The sequence below is a fragment of the Anticarsia gemmatalis genome, chromosome 9 (assembly GCF_050436995.1).
Source record: "Anticarsia gemmatalis isolate Benzon Research Colony breed Stoneville strain chromosome 9, ilAntGemm2 primary, whole genome shotgun sequence".
Lineage (NCBI taxonomy): Eukaryota > Metazoa > Arthropoda > Insecta > Lepidoptera > Erebidae > Anticarsia > Anticarsia gemmatalis.
The window spans coordinates 2,398,663-2,416,264 of record NC_134753.1 but is presented as its reverse complement, the minus strand read 5'-3'; the positions used below and the strand labels follow the sequence as shown (position 1 = coordinate 2,416,264).

The 17,602-nt window shown below is 35.5% G+C and overlaps 2 protein-coding genes across 2 annotated transcripts; both read right to left on the bottom strand.

The window, feature by feature from the left end:
* Window positions 1-1,094: 1,094 nt before the first annotated feature.
* On the bottom strand, window positions 1,095-4,063 carry LOC142975233 (ecdysone oxidase-like). The gene is made up of 3 exons (XM_076117966.1): window positions 3,935-4,063; window positions 2,729-2,862; window positions 1,095-2,639 (listed from the first exon to the last, which is right to left on the bottom strand). Exons 1-3 carry the CDS (start codon window positions 4,002-4,004, stop codon window positions 1,095-1,097), a joined length of 1,749 nt encoding a protein of 582 aa, XP_075974081.1. The 5' UTR covers window positions 4,005-4,063.
* Window positions 4,064-6,373: 2,310 nt separating this feature from the next.
* LOC142975464 (putative fatty acyl-CoA reductase CG5065) lies at window positions 6,374-14,539 on the bottom strand. Its single transcript, XM_076118313.1, has 11 exons — window positions 14,445-14,539; window positions 11,751-11,876; window positions 11,422-11,538; window positions 10,637-10,759; window positions 10,058-10,183; window positions 9,528-9,675; window positions 9,116-9,217; window positions 8,481-8,667; window positions 8,261-8,367; window positions 7,823-7,952; window positions 6,374-6,952 (listed from the first exon to the last, which is right to left on the bottom strand). Exons 2-11 carry the CDS (start codon window positions 11,841-11,843, stop codon window positions 6,733-6,735), a joined length of 1,353 nt encoding a protein of 450 aa, XP_075974428.1. The 5' UTR covers window positions 11,844-11,876; window positions 14,445-14,539; the 3' UTR covers window positions 6,374-6,732.
* Between the last annotated feature and the right edge of the window lie 3,063 nt (window positions 14,540-17,602).

Sequence of the window (17,602 nt, the reverse complement as noted above, 5' to 3'; positions counted from 1 at the left end):
AAATTCAAGTACGAATTCAACAAAAGTCTATCATTATGCAAATACTAATTTAAATTTTCCAAATATATTAAAAATACTACCATGACTATTGTTATGAAATTGAAGATGCACAAAGAAATATTTTATTTTATTTCTATTTATAATATTATTACGAAGTTATTATATAAAAAATGTTGTATTAATAATGTCCTTCTAGCTGTACGGGCGGCCAGTTCTATTCAAACCAGCCAACAGTGCAAGAGTTGGTTTAGTGTCGAGCGTGTGGTCACAATACACAGGTCTGTACATTCTATATTCCATCACTCTCATAGTCTGGATTATATTTAACAAGACTAAAGAGAGATCAGCCACAAGGCATTGTAGACGGCGAAACACGGAGAGCATCTGAATGCTTTTGTATTTTCTTAACTAACAAGTATATTCGATCAGTAGTACAATAAAACACAGTGTCTTCAGAATAAAGTGAAAATTCTAAAATATTTGCTTTGGAAAAAAAATATCAAACAAAAATCAACAGTCATGAATTGCTTCAGTCTAATATCATAAAGCTATGTATCTCACATATATTACATAATAAATGTATAATATACGTGAGATTATAACTTGCATAACAACGTTATATCGCACTGTATCTTTTTATTCTGGACGGATGTTATGTAAACTATTTTATATTTCTAGAAACCCATACTAGTTATTATTAAAGGTGCAAGGACTAATCTGTCATTCTGTTTGTCACGCTTTTTCGTTTATGAACAGCTATAGCGATTTTTAAGAACTTTATGGGAGTAAGACCCGTCATTAAATAGTTACATGTTCGTTCGTGCTATCATCATATTGTACAGTCAACTACAAAAGTAATAATCATTCATCATATTATTATCTTGTATATGTTCTTGCGTCAGTTAAAAGGAATACGATTTTTAACTTTCATTTCATTGTGATTGAGCAAAATAACTGTTCCTACCCTCCACTATTTTGTGTACATCAATGAATATTAATAAACAATAATAATAGCAGGTTGAATAGAAAATCTAATAACATTAAATATCTCATTTAATTTCGTTAAAAACTAAATCAAGCAGTCGTGCTGGACGTCATAATTTTATATCAATTCCGTGTTCAAACTTGATCATATCAGCTGCTTTCTCTGCGATCATAATAACAGGCGCGTTAGTATTACCTCTAACGATGGTGGGCATCACACTCGCGTCAACCACTCGCAGTCCTGACACTCCTCGCACACGAAGTCTCTCATCCACCACGCCCTTACCTTCAGGACCCATAGCACAAGTACCTACTGGATGCCACAATGTAGTCGCAAGATTTAGAGCATAACATTTCCAATACTCATGACTACCAAATGTTAACGCTTTACACGGTTTCAACTTTGCTTCCACTATCTCCGCTTCAACGTTCTTCATATAAGTTGTGTTAACCACACTGAAATAGTCAGCCAACGCTCGAGCATGAACTTCTAAATCGTTTTTATTAGAATAGTATCCTTGATAAATTAACGCCTTATCATTTGGATTTCTGCTTTTTAGTCTTACCTTCCCTCTCGATTCTGGACTTAACAAAGTGACAGCTGCAAGCAACGCTTCTTTGTCTCGAATAGCAGCCAGTGCACTTCTACAATAGTCATCTTGATATTCCATCACTACGTAGCACAATAAAGCCCCGATTACAGAAGAAGCTGGTTGTGCCATAACTATAGTTTGATAGTCAGGATATGATTGTGATTTGTTTAGAGCGACGTGACCTAAGAGTGTAGGAGCTGGAAACTCATCAACATTTAATAGAGTATCCAAATTGCGCGCTCTTGATGGTATGTTCTTCTTTGCAGCGATCACAGCTACAGTTGTCACATGATCTTGTAGATTACTGCCCACATTTGGTGAATCAAGTAGTACACGAATCCCCTTTTCTTTCAAGTGTTTCTTTGGACCTATTCCTGATAGCATCATCAGTTGAGGGCTGTTAAAAGTACCAGCTGATAAAATTACTTCCTTGCGAGCTAGCACGGTGATTATTCTACCATCAGGCAAAGCTACCTCCACTCCGCTAGCCTTTTTGTTTTTATCAAAAATCACTTTTCTCGCTAAAGTGTTCTTCAAAACATGTAAGTTCGGTCGATTTTTGATCGGACTAAGAAATGCGTTAGCCGTGCTTTGACGTAAGTGATTATCGATTGTGAATGATGGCGTAGAGTACCCAAGTTGTTGGTATCCGTTGGTGTCAACTGATATTTCGTGTCCATTTTCTTTGAATGCTTGAAGGTACTTCTCAGTAGCATCCGGCCAAACTGGTCGAGTGACACCGAGGTAGCCTTGTGTGCTGTGTAAATTAGCTGAAGGACCTTTTAGAATAGCTTCATCTCTGAGCCGTTCGCTTTTCTTGAAGTATGCGGTGACATTGTCCCAGTCCCATCCTTCGTTGCCTTGTTCCACCCAACTGTCGTAGTCAGCTTTGTTCCCCCTCACGTAGAACATATAGTTGGCGCCACTAGATCCTCCCAGCATCTTCCCTCTGGTGAGGTGTACAGTTTTAGTTTTGTGAACTTGGCTGGTAACTCCATCATTTTCTGTGTGGTAATTCCAATCTGCTGATGAGTAGTCGACAAGAACAAAGAGTCCAGGGAGCTGAAATTTGAAAAGGAATTTGTTATATTCGTAAACCTATAGTACTTAAGGATTGTTAATGACAGCAAATTTTCTAATTACTCACTAACATTAGCGGTGATGGGCGGGTCTCCGCCTGCCTCCACAAGGAGTACAGACCAATTGGAGACTTCAGTGAGTCTGTTGGCGAGCACACAGCCAGCTGAACCAGCTCCCACCACTATGAAGTCAAAGATCTGACCATCTGTAACACGAATACAATGATCATTCCATGAAATAGTTTATTAAGTAGTTATAGTCCGACACATAGAGAGCCGATTGAGTGAAAAGATGCAGAGACACCCAGTATTTCTTCTCGACCTTGGCACTCAAACAGAGCCTTGAGATGCCTGATTTATCTAGAATAATATAATAAAATTATTTGTTATTCCTAAAATAAAATGCTGCGGCCAACAGGCGACCTTCAGCCTCATAAGCTTGGAGGTCAATGATGTCCTAAATTCTGTATTTCTGACCGCCAGTCGCAAATTTTGCATACAAGGTTCATGTCCAATAGGGACTTAAGACATATATTTACATTATTATGTGTGAGGTTTCTGATACTTATAACAATTGAAATCATCGCACATTAACATGTCATTAACATTATTTTTTGCAAAATTTTTGTCATTATTTAATCTAAATATAACATCCTTGTAACAAAAAATCCCTGAAATCGGCTTTACGAGAAAGACAATGGGTTATTAATTCTAATTAAAACTAACTATCAGAATGCTCTTACAACACTTAATTTAAGCTAAGCACTAATAAAATTTCCAGTTTACAAAGAAGTTTTATCTTGCTTCTTATAAAAGACCAAATTAGAATAATCTAGAAAATTTTAAATTTTTGCCTAGACGTAATTCATTCACTTCGTATATCTTAAATTTCAGTTTTTTTTTGTAACACTAGCTTTTGTCCTCAATTCCGTGCTCGAGTTTTGTGACAGAATTTTGATACAAATTTTCATCCCCTATTTAATACCCTTGGAATTGATCAAAATCCTTTCTTAGCGGATGACAACGTCATAACACCTACCTGTATACCTTTCAGCATGATCCGTCCAGTAGTTTGGGCTGTGCCACCGCCTACTATACCCCGGTTTCTAAGAACATTATAGCGTTATAGCGTTTTTAATATGAGTTTAAACGTTAATGAATAGATAAACTACCGCTAAATGTCAGTCAGTCACATTTGGATTATATTTATAGTAACATCTATCTAGTCTATAATACAATTATCACTCTTAATATGTAAATAATCAAGTTTGTACAAACCGTGAACGCTGGCATGTATTGGATATTCCAAAGTGTCCATAGTAGTGAGTAGTTTGGTCAATGTCTGCATCAGTCTCAACAACACCGGTAAGCTGAAGATCCTTACAGCTGGGTGGTTTATTATATCCATTTTCTGGAATTAAATTAAGAATGCTTCAAGATGTTTTTTTAGGAAAGGTCTTATTTGGCCCAGGTGCCTTGAAATTAGTTAATAAGACATCTTCAAGAACTGTTCCAAAGTAGGGTAAGTCCGTAAGTAAAACATTTTTCAAATTGAAATAATGTTGTTACTTCCCTTCACCATTAGATCAAATTAATTATCATAATTTCTAAAACACATGTTTCTTCAAATAGCAAGATGGGTTGGATGCAAATGTTTATGCACAAATGACAATTTTGATGGAAAAGTTAAAATTTATATAAGCAGTTACACCTCAAGTCAAAATCATTATGTCACCTTTACCCGTACATAGAACAATGAAACAAGTGCATTTTGTATTACCAATTAAGTTCTTTTTGCTTACCTATTATTACATTACACTCGTAATTTGATATTTTAGCCAACGACGTCCGGTCAATGTGTCAAGTACCAAAGATCTGGTTTTGCGAAAGAATGTAACTTTATTTAACGCTTGTTGGCCCGTGTCGTGTGAATTTTATAGTTAATATGAATAGCTAAATAGTTATTATTATCAAAAAAGACATCTCGCTAAATGCTGTTAAAACAATAGAGCCTTTTCAGTCCAGGGACTGACGGTTATTTATTTGAAGGTATCTAATTATTATTATTTATTTTTTTTGCTTTTTTGCTTGCTCTTCAAAATTATATTTTAAATATTTCTTTGCCAATGTTGTCTCAAAAGATCGTCTAGTTCAAAGTTCAAAATATACAGATTGCAGTTAAAATATTTATTTAACTACGTTTATTTAGCTACTATTACAAAAACGTTGATACTATTTATAAATCTAAATAAATTCTAATGTTCAAGTTTCCGAAACCTAAAACTTGGGTATCACTCAAGATAATATTTAGGTAGACTAGCAGAAAATGCTCTTGGCATTAAGTCCGCCTTTATACAGCATTGTATACAAAGTTTAAAATAAATAAAAATAAATAAATAAATATTTTAGGTCCCATGTTAAATTGTAAGTACACCGGATTACGCTATAAGGTTTTAACCACCTATATTGTTATCAATTGTTCTGTGATATTCTGCATAGCAACATAGTAGTCAAATCTTAGAGAAAATATGTTGTTCATTGTTTAGTGTAAGTACCGTACAAATAAGTAAAACATACAAATCGATCGTTGATCGTTCCAAATGCCGAGTTGCCCCGAAACCTGTCCTCCCAGAGACAATGGGACGCGCCGCTCTGCAGTTTATTAAGACAAAATCTTTTGGAGACGTCATCCTCTCCTGCGGAGCGGGCCTTTGGGTTCAAGCACTTCCATCTTTTAACGTGGGCACGATGATGGATGATGCTACCTTTCGCATCGCCACTTGCCTCCGTTTGGTTGCTCCTTGCGTTTCTCCGCATCGCTGTCTCTGTGGAGAAGCTGTCGACCGCCTTGGGCACCATGGTCTTTCCCGCAGTAGGAGCTCTGGTCGTATACCCCGACACGCACACCTCAACGACATCATTCGCCGGTCTCTTGCCGCCGCTGGAATGCCAGCCATCTTAGAACCCAATGGGCTGGCGCGCGATGACGGGGAGAGGCCGGACGGTATGTCGTTGATGCCTTGGAGGATGGGACGGCCTTTGGTGTGGGATGCAACTTGCGTCGACACCCTTGCGCCGTCTCATCTTCCAAGGGCGGCCGGTGCTTCTGGAGCGGCTGCTGCGACTGCCGAAGACCTCAAGCGGCGCAAATACAGAAGTCTTGTTGGTGACTATGTGTTTGAGCCGTTTGGGGTCGAGACGCTGGGACCATGGGGACCGAGGGCCCTTACTTTACAAAGACATCGCCAAACGCCTCGTCGACAGTTCCCGTGACCAGAATGCTGGCATTTTCTTGGGACAAAGGTAAAGCATTGCCATACAACGTGGCAATGCTGCCAGCATTCTGGGAACGTTCCTGATAGACAGCGATGTGGAGGAGTACTACGACGCGTAGCGCGCTTCCTTTCTTTTATATTCTTAATTTTTTTTTTATATATTTGTTTTTTTTTCGTCAATGTGTATATATAGTTTTAATTTTAATAATTTAATGTAAATATTTACTTATATAAGTTCTGTACTGTATAATATATTTTTAAAAGGTTAATTTAAATTATATAACTGGCAGGAAATATAAAACTTCAAACAAAACGGTAAAAATCAAACAATAAATTAAAAATATTCAAGTACTTTATTGATTTAGACGCTAAAGGCTAAACTTAAACTTATGTTTAGCCATGCATAATGCATGCTTATACATAGAGGCTAAATTAATGTCAGTATACAATACAGTAAATAGTAAATAGGGCACAAGCCTATTTCACTTTACAAACTCCGATCTGCTACCAATAACTTTCTTTAAGAAAATTACAGTAACATATGTCATGTCCGTTATCCACATGTTAACCAATTAAAAACATTTCGAATAAGGTAGTCGACTAAGATACCGAAATATATTAAAGTGGTTCTTGTGAAAGGTTCGCCCAAAATGGTCATTAGAATGATTAGACACTAAAACATTATCTAGTCTATCTCATTTGATCACAAGGAAAATACGAGATTTTAAAAATGTTGGGCATTTTATAAAAGGTAGCTGTTTTGACTGTTAGTCAACCTTATCTTAAAGGATGGTTCATATATCAACATTTTAAAAGATATTTCTTAACTCCATCAATAAAGGTGACACAGTATTTGTCCCAAGTAAATGTAGAGGGGTCGCAAGGGAAGGTGCTCTTGTCCGTGTTGGAAAGAGACGCATGTAGAGACTTCAAGTTGTTGCATTTCATCTCCCAGGAGTTTGATGTGTAGTACTTGTATAGGTCACGACCGAAGATGATTTTTGATTGGAGTTTCATGTACCTGTAGACATGAAAGTAAAACGTCGTTAGTTACCTTAGATACTGACTAGTCCCGAGTATATCTATAGGTTCCCCAGCTATGAATAGGACTGTAAACGCGCCAAACTCGGTTGTATTTCAAACACCTCTGCCTACACCTTCGAGTAAAACAAGTGTGATGTTATGTATTAAAATACAGTAAATACTATAATTAAACAGTATGTATGCAGTAAGTACACTTTTTTAGAAGTTTATAAAGCGCCTGTTTATATCACCATCTACAGCGAACGCCCTTAGTTTTTCCACTTTACTTTAATAGGCGTTTGAATCTACATCAACAATTAACTTGTAACGCAATCTTATATTCAATCACAGGATTCATTGCTCATCTTAAGAACTGAAAACCTCTTTGACTATAAAAAAAAAGGCAAAATCTGGTTTATCTCTTAGCCGTAAAATCCGCTGTATCCTGAGCTTTAGGCCGGGACTCCACCAAAGCAGAGATGTGTGCGGTGTGCTGTGTGCTGTGCGAGAAGAGATGTTTTTCAGCTCGCGGGACTCCACCAAAGCGGAGATGTGTGATCTCTCGTCTCCACTGCGCGTCGTCCGCGCACAGCTCACATCTCCGCTTCCATCGCGACATACAAATATTACACATCTCCGCACAGCGATCTCCACTGAAGCTGAGCGGAGAGGAGACGTGTCAATAACTCAATTCTATTGGTTGTTTAAAAAACATCTCCTCTCCGCTCGTCTCGTCTCCGCTTTGGTGGAGTCCCGGCCTTACTCTCTTTATTCTCTTCTTTATTTGTCACTTTACCTCTTACTTTTTCCATGACGTACCCATACTAGTGAATTAATTTACTACAATATGTCTGTCAATTCTACATACTTAGGCTGTTTTCCTGAAGCCCATGCAAACATATCGGCTATGAAGGCAGATACTCGTTGCAGCAGGAACGTTACAATTGACAGTATCCACTCGCTGTGTGTGAACAACAGTATTGGATATGCGTTGTCATCTGAAATAAATCAGAGATTTTCTATACTTAGCTGGATTTTATTAAAGTAACGTAAAAGCTTGCTGCTGTTTTCAGGTACATAAATTATGAAAACGTGTTTTCTCATAATTAAAATGTATTGCATCCATTGGACAACGCAGCGATTGCGACAGTCTGCAGATTTCTACCGTTATTTATGGCGGCTCATGATAATACATATCATGAAACGAGAACATATCGTAAGACTTATTTTCGGGATAAATAAAAAAAGTTCAAAGCCAAAGATCAATATAAAATCTATTAAGTGAAGGTATATAGTAAAAACATACTTAAACCGATTTTCACAGCGTAATTTTTGGTACCGTCAAAGAAATCCTCTGAAGTGATTGGATTGCAAGAACTCGTGCAGCAGTTGAATACTGTGAGCGCATTGGAACTGAAAGAAAATATATAATTAGTTACTTGAGTCAAAGCTTTAGCATTTCCATACAACGTAGCCATGCTCAATTAGCCCAGCATTCTTGGAACGTTTTAATTTAACGTATTTACCTTGAACACCTAGCAGCGGCTGCAATGCCAGCAATAGACACGTAATCCACGGGTATCAGATCTAAGATATTTTTTCCATCACCAAGCAGTATCCTGTTCGCACCCTTCACTGATGTTATAATAATACCGGGCGCTCCGTACCAATTGTCAGTCCAACCAGGTAAGGGCCCTCCCATTGAAGGGGACACTGAAATAAAAGAAACCTTTAAAAACATTCTCGTTCGTTTTGAATCCAAGTTCTACAGTCTGTTTCTGGGATTTTGTAAATTAAAAAATTGGTAAGGCTTACGGTACTATTGCTCTTGTGTACTTTTACAAACATACACAAAGTGCAGCCAGACTTATTTGTAGGTCGCACAGATAATTGTTCCGTGTGGGAATCGAACCCACGACCCCCGATGCACTGGTAGTGGCGTGGCGATCACCTTAACACTAAATTCTTTGGATTAAGCAACTTAAAATTCTTTAGCTGAGGTTTAAGTTCAGTAGTTCCGATAGTGCCACAATAAAAACCAACGAATTTAATTTCAAGTTATGTTATTTTGACAAAAATACGTATTTTACTGCCGTATACCTACCTACGGATTTGTAAAGTATTGAATATAATAATATAAAAACGTCATAGTTATAGTTACCTATGGAAGGTCTGAGGATAACTGTGGGTATGTTTCGTCTATGTTTCTCCACGTAGTTTTCAGCCAAGCCTTTTGTAAACGCGTATGTGTTTGGCAAACCTTCTGTGAAGAGTTAAATACATTAATTCGTTAAAAGCACTCGGTTTTTATTTCGTTTTAAGCAAACAAAAGATTAAATTTAGTCTTATAGTAGTCGTTTAGTATTTAGTTTAGTACATCATATTGTAAGAAAAATACATTGCAGATATTTCAACTTTAATGCAAGGTACATTTCTTGGTCCTATTAAGTAACATGTTCGACATTCAATGTTTTCTTTAAAAAAGACAAAGATTAATATTGGGAATACGACTTAAAGCGGTATATATAATAGTATAGTAAAACAAAATATATTATAAATGTTTAAAGACTTACTAAAGAACGTTTTATCAATTTCTTGATCAGTAGGAAACTGGTCTACAAATTGAAGTACTTCGTCAAGCTCAGCTCGTGGTGGATAAACCTTCTCTTCAAGAATTTTGTGGTCCGAGTTACAGTATGCTGTTGATACATGGACGTATACCTACAATTTAAACAGAAGATGTTCTATTTAAAAATTCAGAAACATTTTAGAAACGACTAATAAGGCGCTCATTGCTAGTTGCGCTCACCGGTCGGTAAACGATCTGTAGGACAAGCAACCGTTAGACCGGTCATTTCATTGATGGATGAACGCATAGTGGTATTTGAAGCGAGCGTCTCCGTGCTTCGTCGGTCGGTGTTGGCAATTAAGATAACAGTCGTTATCCCACGTGAAAAGCCGGGTTACGGGAACGATTTTGACACTAGGTAACCAATAACCATACGATAGGAAGGTAAGGCCGATAAAATAAATAGCTAAATATCTCTCCCTCCCCTTAACTTTCAGCTTACTAACAAAAAACGTGACGTTATCAAATAAATACCTTCAAATTCTTCATTCGATGGCAAAGGTCCATAATATTGATGGTTCCTTTAACATTTGTGTTTACGGCGATGTCTATTCTTTCATCAAACTTAACTGTAGCCGCTACATGGAACACAACTGATACCTAGAAATATAAAGGACAATCTAAATCAATATTCATATTTAAATCTCCTCTTTTTATTAAGGGTAATGAGGAAGAATCCAATAAAATAGAAGCTTAAGCTATTGAAGCATTTTTTTAACCCATAACTGTCCCACTCAAGGTAAAGGCAAGGATCTTCTCTCAAACGGGGTTAGGCCTTGAGTCCACCACGCTGGCCAAGTGCGGGTTGTGATATTAAAGCAATTAGAGCGCAAATGTTTTTTAAATTTTGTCTGCCTAGAAGCCTGTTTCTGCCGAACCGGTGTCCCAATTTGGATGTTATTGCAGTTGAACACTGAAGTACTCTAACTAACTGTTGATTTAAATTTCAAATCAAAGTTAAAATATTCATATTATTAGCATCACAATTACGACACATTAAACTGTAAAACGCGAGTCGAGATTATGTTAACTGAAAAAGTGACATTATTTTACCGTATCAATTAGCAATCTTTCATCTTCAGGTGAAATACCGAGTCTTGGTTGATTTATATTTCCTGCTATGGCTTTAATTTTTTTCAGATCTTCGGGTCTTTCGCTCCTTATTTTCGAGAAAAGCTAGAAAAGGAAGTTTAAAGGATATCATAAAATCATTCTGTCTTTTTCTAACGCTATATTTAGATACATAGATATCTAAATATATGTTGTTTCATATTCCAAAGAAATAAGGTAAATTTTAATTACATTCAATTTCAAGCGGAAGTTAATTATAACAAAACTCAGTATATAATATATACTCTTAAGACCGTGACGTCATGTGACTTTTGAACTAATTGTAATTTTTTGCCATAATTTTTTTATCGTCGAAAAGACGTGCCTAAGATTGGCGTGTTTTTTTTTTTGTTTATTTTAGTATATTTATTCTAGTCTTTTTCTAAGACGGCCAAAATATAAATTGATCGTCATTTCTATTTATACATATATAGACTACTAGCTGACCCGCGCTACTTCGCTTGCGTCATATAAGAGAGGATGGGTCATAATTTTCCCCGTCTTTGTAACATTTTTTACTGGTACTCTGTTCCTATTGGTCGTAGCGTGATGATATATAGCCTATAGCCTTCCTCGATAAATGGGCTATCTAACACAGAAAGAATTTTTCAAATCGGACTGGTAGTTCCTGAGATTAGCGCGTTCAAACAAACAAACAAACAAACTCTTCAGCTTTATAATATTAGTATAGAAGTATAGATTAGTATAGATAACTATTTATTACTTACCGGTTTGTTTATTATTTCTTCGACTCTCTCTTCAATGGCCGTGCCCTTCTTGTCTCGGACAAGGACAAAAATAGTGCCAATATCTTTGCAACTGTATATTAACTTTTCTATGAAAACCTAAAACACAAAAGAATACCGTTTATTAATCTTCATAAAGACGAAAAATATCGTGTTTGAGATTTTTTTTCGATTCTACACCGACGTATCGTACATTTCAGTATAATTATTAAAAATTATGCATCTCTGCCAAAAATAGACTCAAACCCTCGATGAATATCCAGACGCTTTTACATTTGCCACTATGCCTGTTTAGTAATCCTTAACATTACCTTTCCTAGAAAACCAGTCCCGCCAGTGATGAAGACAGACTTCCCAGCGTAAAATTCTGCCACCGAACCGCCGACATCATCGGAACTTGACATCTTCTTAACTATTGATTGTTCCTTTTATTTCCTCTGGAACAAAAGTATTTAATTAATTATGTGCTGTGCTATAAACAGACTTGGCATCACTATATATTGATAAGCCTCACGACATAGCGAGAAATGCAAGACAAACAGCTTTATTTCACAAGGTCCACATACATCCTGCTACATTTATGCGACAGAAATTTCTAGGACTTTTGATCTATCTTAACCTAATCTTACTATATTTTTATCTGGCTCAAAGCCTGCGTCAGCAAAGTATTAAATAAAACTGCATTTTGTTAACATTATCCGCGCTTCCTGGATTTTCGCACTTGAACTAAATTTTATCGTCTGCGCAAGCGTTAATTAACGAACTAGAGACGTGGTGTAGTGGTTAAGGTGGTTGCCACGCTACAACCAAAAGAATAAATATTTGTGTGATCCATAAACAGTTGTTTCAGGTTTGGTTTTGAAAAATCAAAAGTATTATGCACCTGAGTATTGCCCACCAGATTGCACTAAGGACTGACGCAGACTGGATGACGAGTACGCATTGAAGACTATATGGATGTAATCATCTTATTGCTTCCGCAGAAGATAATTTTTTGATAAGCATAATGGACAAGTATCATAAAAGTTTACGTCATTAACTAATTTGAAAGTTCCGCTGATGGATAATACGATTATTAAGTGCCTACGTCAGAATGCACTGAGTTCATGCATATGAATAAAGTTAGTCTAGACAAAATATAGCCAATGCAGAAAACCTATTGATTTCTTATAATTTGTATAGGACTTAAATATTTAATTACAAACGCTATGTCAAAAGGCTCCACCTTTTGACATAGCGTTTGTAATTAAATATTTACTCTCGTACAGACCAAAAAAGCGTATTTTTACTAAGTTTCAATTTCCAAATTTTAGTGTTATCAGACTATGTAAAATAAGGTTACAAAACGTCTGTATCACGCAGAGAAAACAAAACTCAAACGTCGGATGATTTGTTGCTATATTCCGACACACAAAGTTAAATGCCGCGTTCCTGTTATATCAAGTCGCGGGAATAAGTTAGTTCATCAAACGACTTAATTTACTCCTACTTACTTATGTCAATTAAACCGATAGTATCTGTAAGTATAGTGCTAATTTGTGGTTTCAAAAGAGGCATCGTAATTAATACAATTTTTATTGCGCATTGTTTTTTTCCGCTTATGTGTCAAAGGCTTTACATAAGCCAGCCCAATCGTTACAGAACGCAACTGTTTTTAAATTGTCATTGATTCTGTGATATTAGAGCAATTCGGCATAAAACCAGGATTGCTATTAGATTAAACAAAAAGCAAACAAACCGTAGGTCGGGAGGCGAAAAATCAATACAAAAATGTAGAAGAGAAGTGTAGGCGTAAATTAAAGTTAACGACATTGCGTCATAAAACAAGATTTTTGAAGCCAAAAGACGTTGAGAAGTCATCTATCAATGAAAAGGTCACGTCAAAAATTGACTAAACTCACAGATAGTTTACTGAACGGTTTAACTTAAATACATGAGGCCTATAAGCAGGGGCGTAGCTACCGCCGTATATGCCGTATCAATTATACGGGGCCCCCGGGCCACTGGGGCCCCCAAAAGTGTGTAAGGAAAAAGAACTAATAATAATAATTATATTTTTTATTATTATTTAATGATATTTTTTATGTTTGTGAAAAATCTTTACCCCCAAACAATATAAGGGCCCCCAAACATTTTTTATACGGGGCCCCGCCAATGCACGCTACGCCACTGCCTATAAGCGCCTCAAATGGTAGGTATACTAGGTGTAGTTAAAAAAATATTCATATTATTAATGACTGTGTTAATTTTCCTTAATTATTTTCCATGAGCGTTCTATCCATTTGATTTGTGTAATTGAAATAAATTGTTTTTTTTTTATTTCGTGTATTTACTTTAAAACAATGGTATCTGTTGGTTTGTTATTAACAAGGTTATTTATTATACGAAAATACAATGCGAGCGTGAGAAAATTTTGCTATTTTCTTGTTAAACGTGATTTTTATTATATTAAGAATAAGATAAAAAAACATCTTAAGCATATTTAAATTAAATATTTGCGCAATATTTCAGCACTAGATTTCAAATGTTCATAGAATACCAAAAGTGTTCTGACTCTATAAAAAGATCTTACTGTAAAAAATCATATTTTAGGTACCTACCTAGTATAGTTAAAAGATATAAGTAGGTAAGTATTCGAAAAACAGGCTGTAGATACAAGTATGATTTAGAAAATAATTATAGTGTAACATAAATAAGGAGTGTGATTTTTATATCATAATAATATTAAATTTTCACCCAACTTAACTTTTCACACAGTAAACTTTTTGAAAACAAAAACAACAAATACCTATAACATTATTTAAAAAATAATTACTACGAAAAATAATTAGCTCTTCGATATCTTATAGCAAAATGTCATATAGTCCCCTTTTAATCATTTTAGAATTAAAAACATTATTATTTTACGCTTCGCGATTTTTACCTCGAAAAAAAGTCTGTCACGTTCGGAAATCTGAACTCTTAAAAAGAAAACAAAAGAAAAAAGTAAAAAAGAAGCTTCCTACCTGACTGATCAATTTACAATCCTGATTTGAAGCCCTTGAAATAATCCAAATTTTCGAAAAATATCGAAAATTCTTACACGCTACCGTTCGACAGCTAAAACTATGTGGAATGAGATCTTACAATGCTTTTATATGATGACCGATATTCGTACACCAAAAATAACGTTGAAAATGAGACAAATTAAATACCGACTTCTAATTAGCTATTTCTGTCCTGTATTTTTGATTTCATAATTACGTAATACATTTTCAAAAATGATGCCTGATTTATGTAGGTACTTCCTTAAACCCAAAGCCGCACTTGGTCAGCGTGGTTGAATCATAGCCTGCAGGGCCTATACTGTCCCCCATTCCGCGAGGGAATCTTAGAACAGCAGTAAGTTGTAAGTTAAATTTATTTTAATATTAACTTATTAATCCCAAAGCCGCACTTGGTCAGCATGGTGGACTCAAGGCCAAACTCCGCTCTACCTTGCGGTGGGACAGTAAGGGTTAAATTGTCTGTTATTATTATGTTATCAAATATGCACGTAAATAATATATAATTTACCTAGTTATATTAACAATTAAGTAGGGAATAAAATAATACAAGTAGGTAATTTACCTTTTTTATTAAAATGCTATGGAGGCACTTGATAAAAATATAAGTAGGACTAAAGGGATCAGTTACATATAGCAAACTTAAAATAGTCTAATAATTTTGTCTAGGAAAACACTTGTAGAACATTCCGCATTATGTAAATTAACTAAATAACAAGTCTCATTTATAAATATTAAAAAGAAAATTGTTTACGCCGGAATAACAAGAAATTTTGTTACGTAAATAAACGCAATTAACGATTAAGTTAAACACTGTATGAACTTTGACTTTTATTATGAGTCAAATTGAAGCGGTAACGTCAGCACAAAAAAAATCATTAGGTACTGAGTTTTTCTGTTAAGAATTTTTCAGAGATAACCTGAGGATAGGAAATTGAGTTCTTTGTCTCGGAGAGCAAGAAAAGCAGTCGATCTTGCGTCTACCCTCTCGCTGGTCATGTCGGTTGAAACTAAGGCGATTTTTAGACCAAATCTTCAATAAGCAAACGTTTGACAATTTTATACTTTTAACAAGCTAGCTTTTGTCCGTGACTTTGTCTGCGTGCTGTCTGGTTTGTGCCTTTGGGCAGAATTTTCATACAAACGTTCATCCCAAATTTTATCCCCTTGGAGGTAGAGCCAATCAAAATCCTTTCTTAGCGGATGCCTATGTCATAATATCTACCTGCATGCAGTTCAGCCCGATCCGTCGAAGTGGATTGAACTTTTTTTTTATCGGGGGGTAAAATCCCTTCGGATAACCCATCTTTCTTGGGGGAAGAAAGACTGGGTTATGTGGTGTAACCACTAAAAAACCACCCCGCAAAAACCAACCATTTGATGCGTGGTTGAAGAGGAACCCTGGGACCTTAAAAACACCCCAGTGCCCCTACATTTGCACCTTCTTTCATTGAGACCCTACCCCGGAGAACTTATCCTCCTGCATTCCCAGTAGGTAACGGATTAAAATTGCATCTCGGATCGCTTCTGATGCCCACAACCCCCATTGTAGGCATTTACGATTCACCAGTGGTTTGAACTATGCGTTGATAGATCACTATGTCAGTCAGTCACCTTTGGGTTATATTATTTAACATATTATTATGTAGTTCGTGTGGAATGCGCTTGAGATTACCTACTTGCTCTTAAGAGATAACAATAGTAATTTGATTGTCTTTAGTCTATAGTGGTAGGAAATCGCCCCTTTTGTATTGAAACAAAGTATTTATAGAGAAAATACCTAGTTTTATATGTAAAATCTAGCTAATTTTAATGCTGCGTGTCCACTGGGTCGTTTTCTGTGGTACTTACTGAAATGCTGATCCAGCATCGACAGCTAAAGTTAAGTGGACGGCCAGTTTTAAAGTCCAAAGTATGTGTTATTCTTGTTTGAATTTTTTTTTTTTGGCACTAATTGAGACAAAATTCTCACGCTTTAATTTCAATTGCTTATTAGGTGTAAGTTTTTATACTTATGGCTCTTTTTTGCTATCTTTTAGGTTTTAATGCTCGTATTTATAGTAACTAGTATTTTTTAATTTTCTTAATAAATCGACAATTTTTCTATTCTATAACAATTGCCTACTTAGGTATATTAATTAATCCACTAAAATAAATGACAGTACTGTTTCCAAATTTATTGAAAGTAACAAAACACTGTAGTTACCTATATCTAATTAGAGTTTACACGACATCTATTATTAGTAAGATAATTATTAATCAATGACCGTTGAAATCTTTTATATTTAGACTTAAGAAAACTACGATGCCTGATGGTACAGTTAACCTAGATTATTAACCTTAAAACACCTAAAATATGATTACTATTTCATAATCAATTTACATACATATTTGTAAATGGATGTTTAGAAATTCAAATAACTACCTAATAAAGTATGTATCTAATTAAATAGACATAAAGCGGATATGTTGTTATTTTAGTTTTATTGTTTGGATTAAACCCACGCGTGGCGTTTAAAATGGTTGGGTGAACTATTGACCTAGATTGATGTCCTAGGCAAAGGTATTACTAATCATAATTTTGATACATTAATTTAAAATCTAAAAAAGGGCTATAATAGCGTAACAGATTGATGTCGAGCGAGCTCGATTCTCGGGTCGCTCCAAAAATTAGGAAGCTCCAAACTTAATTATGTAAAAATCTTGTAGTTCTGTGCAATTCAACTTGAGCACTACGTACAATTACTAGATCTCTATTTGTATAACATTTCCAGAGTTTTGATATTAAAAGCTACCCATATAGATAATAATGATACGTTAAGCTTTACCTGCATCACTCTATAAATCTATTACTTTTGCGTGTGAAGGAACGCTTTGACGTATGTTTAGACCAGTGCTGCCAAGTTATTCCGTTAAATATTTTACCTGGTATTGTGGGAATACGATTTGAGAAAAATAGACATTGTTCTTCAATAAACAAATAAATTGATTAGAAGTAATAATTTTGCTAGAGTTATAAAAATAATAAGCTTTGGAATAACATATAAACGTGACATTGGAAATTTTCATAATAGTATTTGCTGTATCATGCGTTTTGACAGTTCCCCAAAATTAAGTTG

Bases quoted from the DNA above. Each gene is read 5' to 3' on its own strand.
- LOC142975464 (XM_076118313.1), bottom strand. From the start codon at position 11,843: ATGTCAAGTTCCGATGATGTCGGCGGTTCGGTGGCAGAATTTTACGCT. The intron at 7,953-8,260 runs GTATGTTTTTAC...GATTTATTTCAG, and splicing joins CGCTGTGAAAATCGGTTTAA to ATGACAACGCATATCCAATA. The intron at 6,953-7,822 runs GTATGTAGAATT...TCATGTCTACAG, and splicing joins GCTTCAGGAAAACAGCCTAA to GTACATGAAACTCCAATCAA.
- LOC142975233 (XM_076117966.1), bottom strand. From the start codon at position 4,004: ATGCAGACATTGACCAAACTACTCACTACTATGGACACTTTGGAATAT. The intron at 2,863-3,934 runs GTTTGTACAAAC...TTCGTGTTACAG, and splicing joins AATACATGCCAGCGTTCACG to ATGGTCAGATCTTTGACTTC. The intron at 2,640-2,728 runs GTTAGTGAGTAA...TTCAAATTTCAG, and splicing joins ACCCGCCCATCACCGCTAAT to CTCCCTGGACTCTTTGTTCT.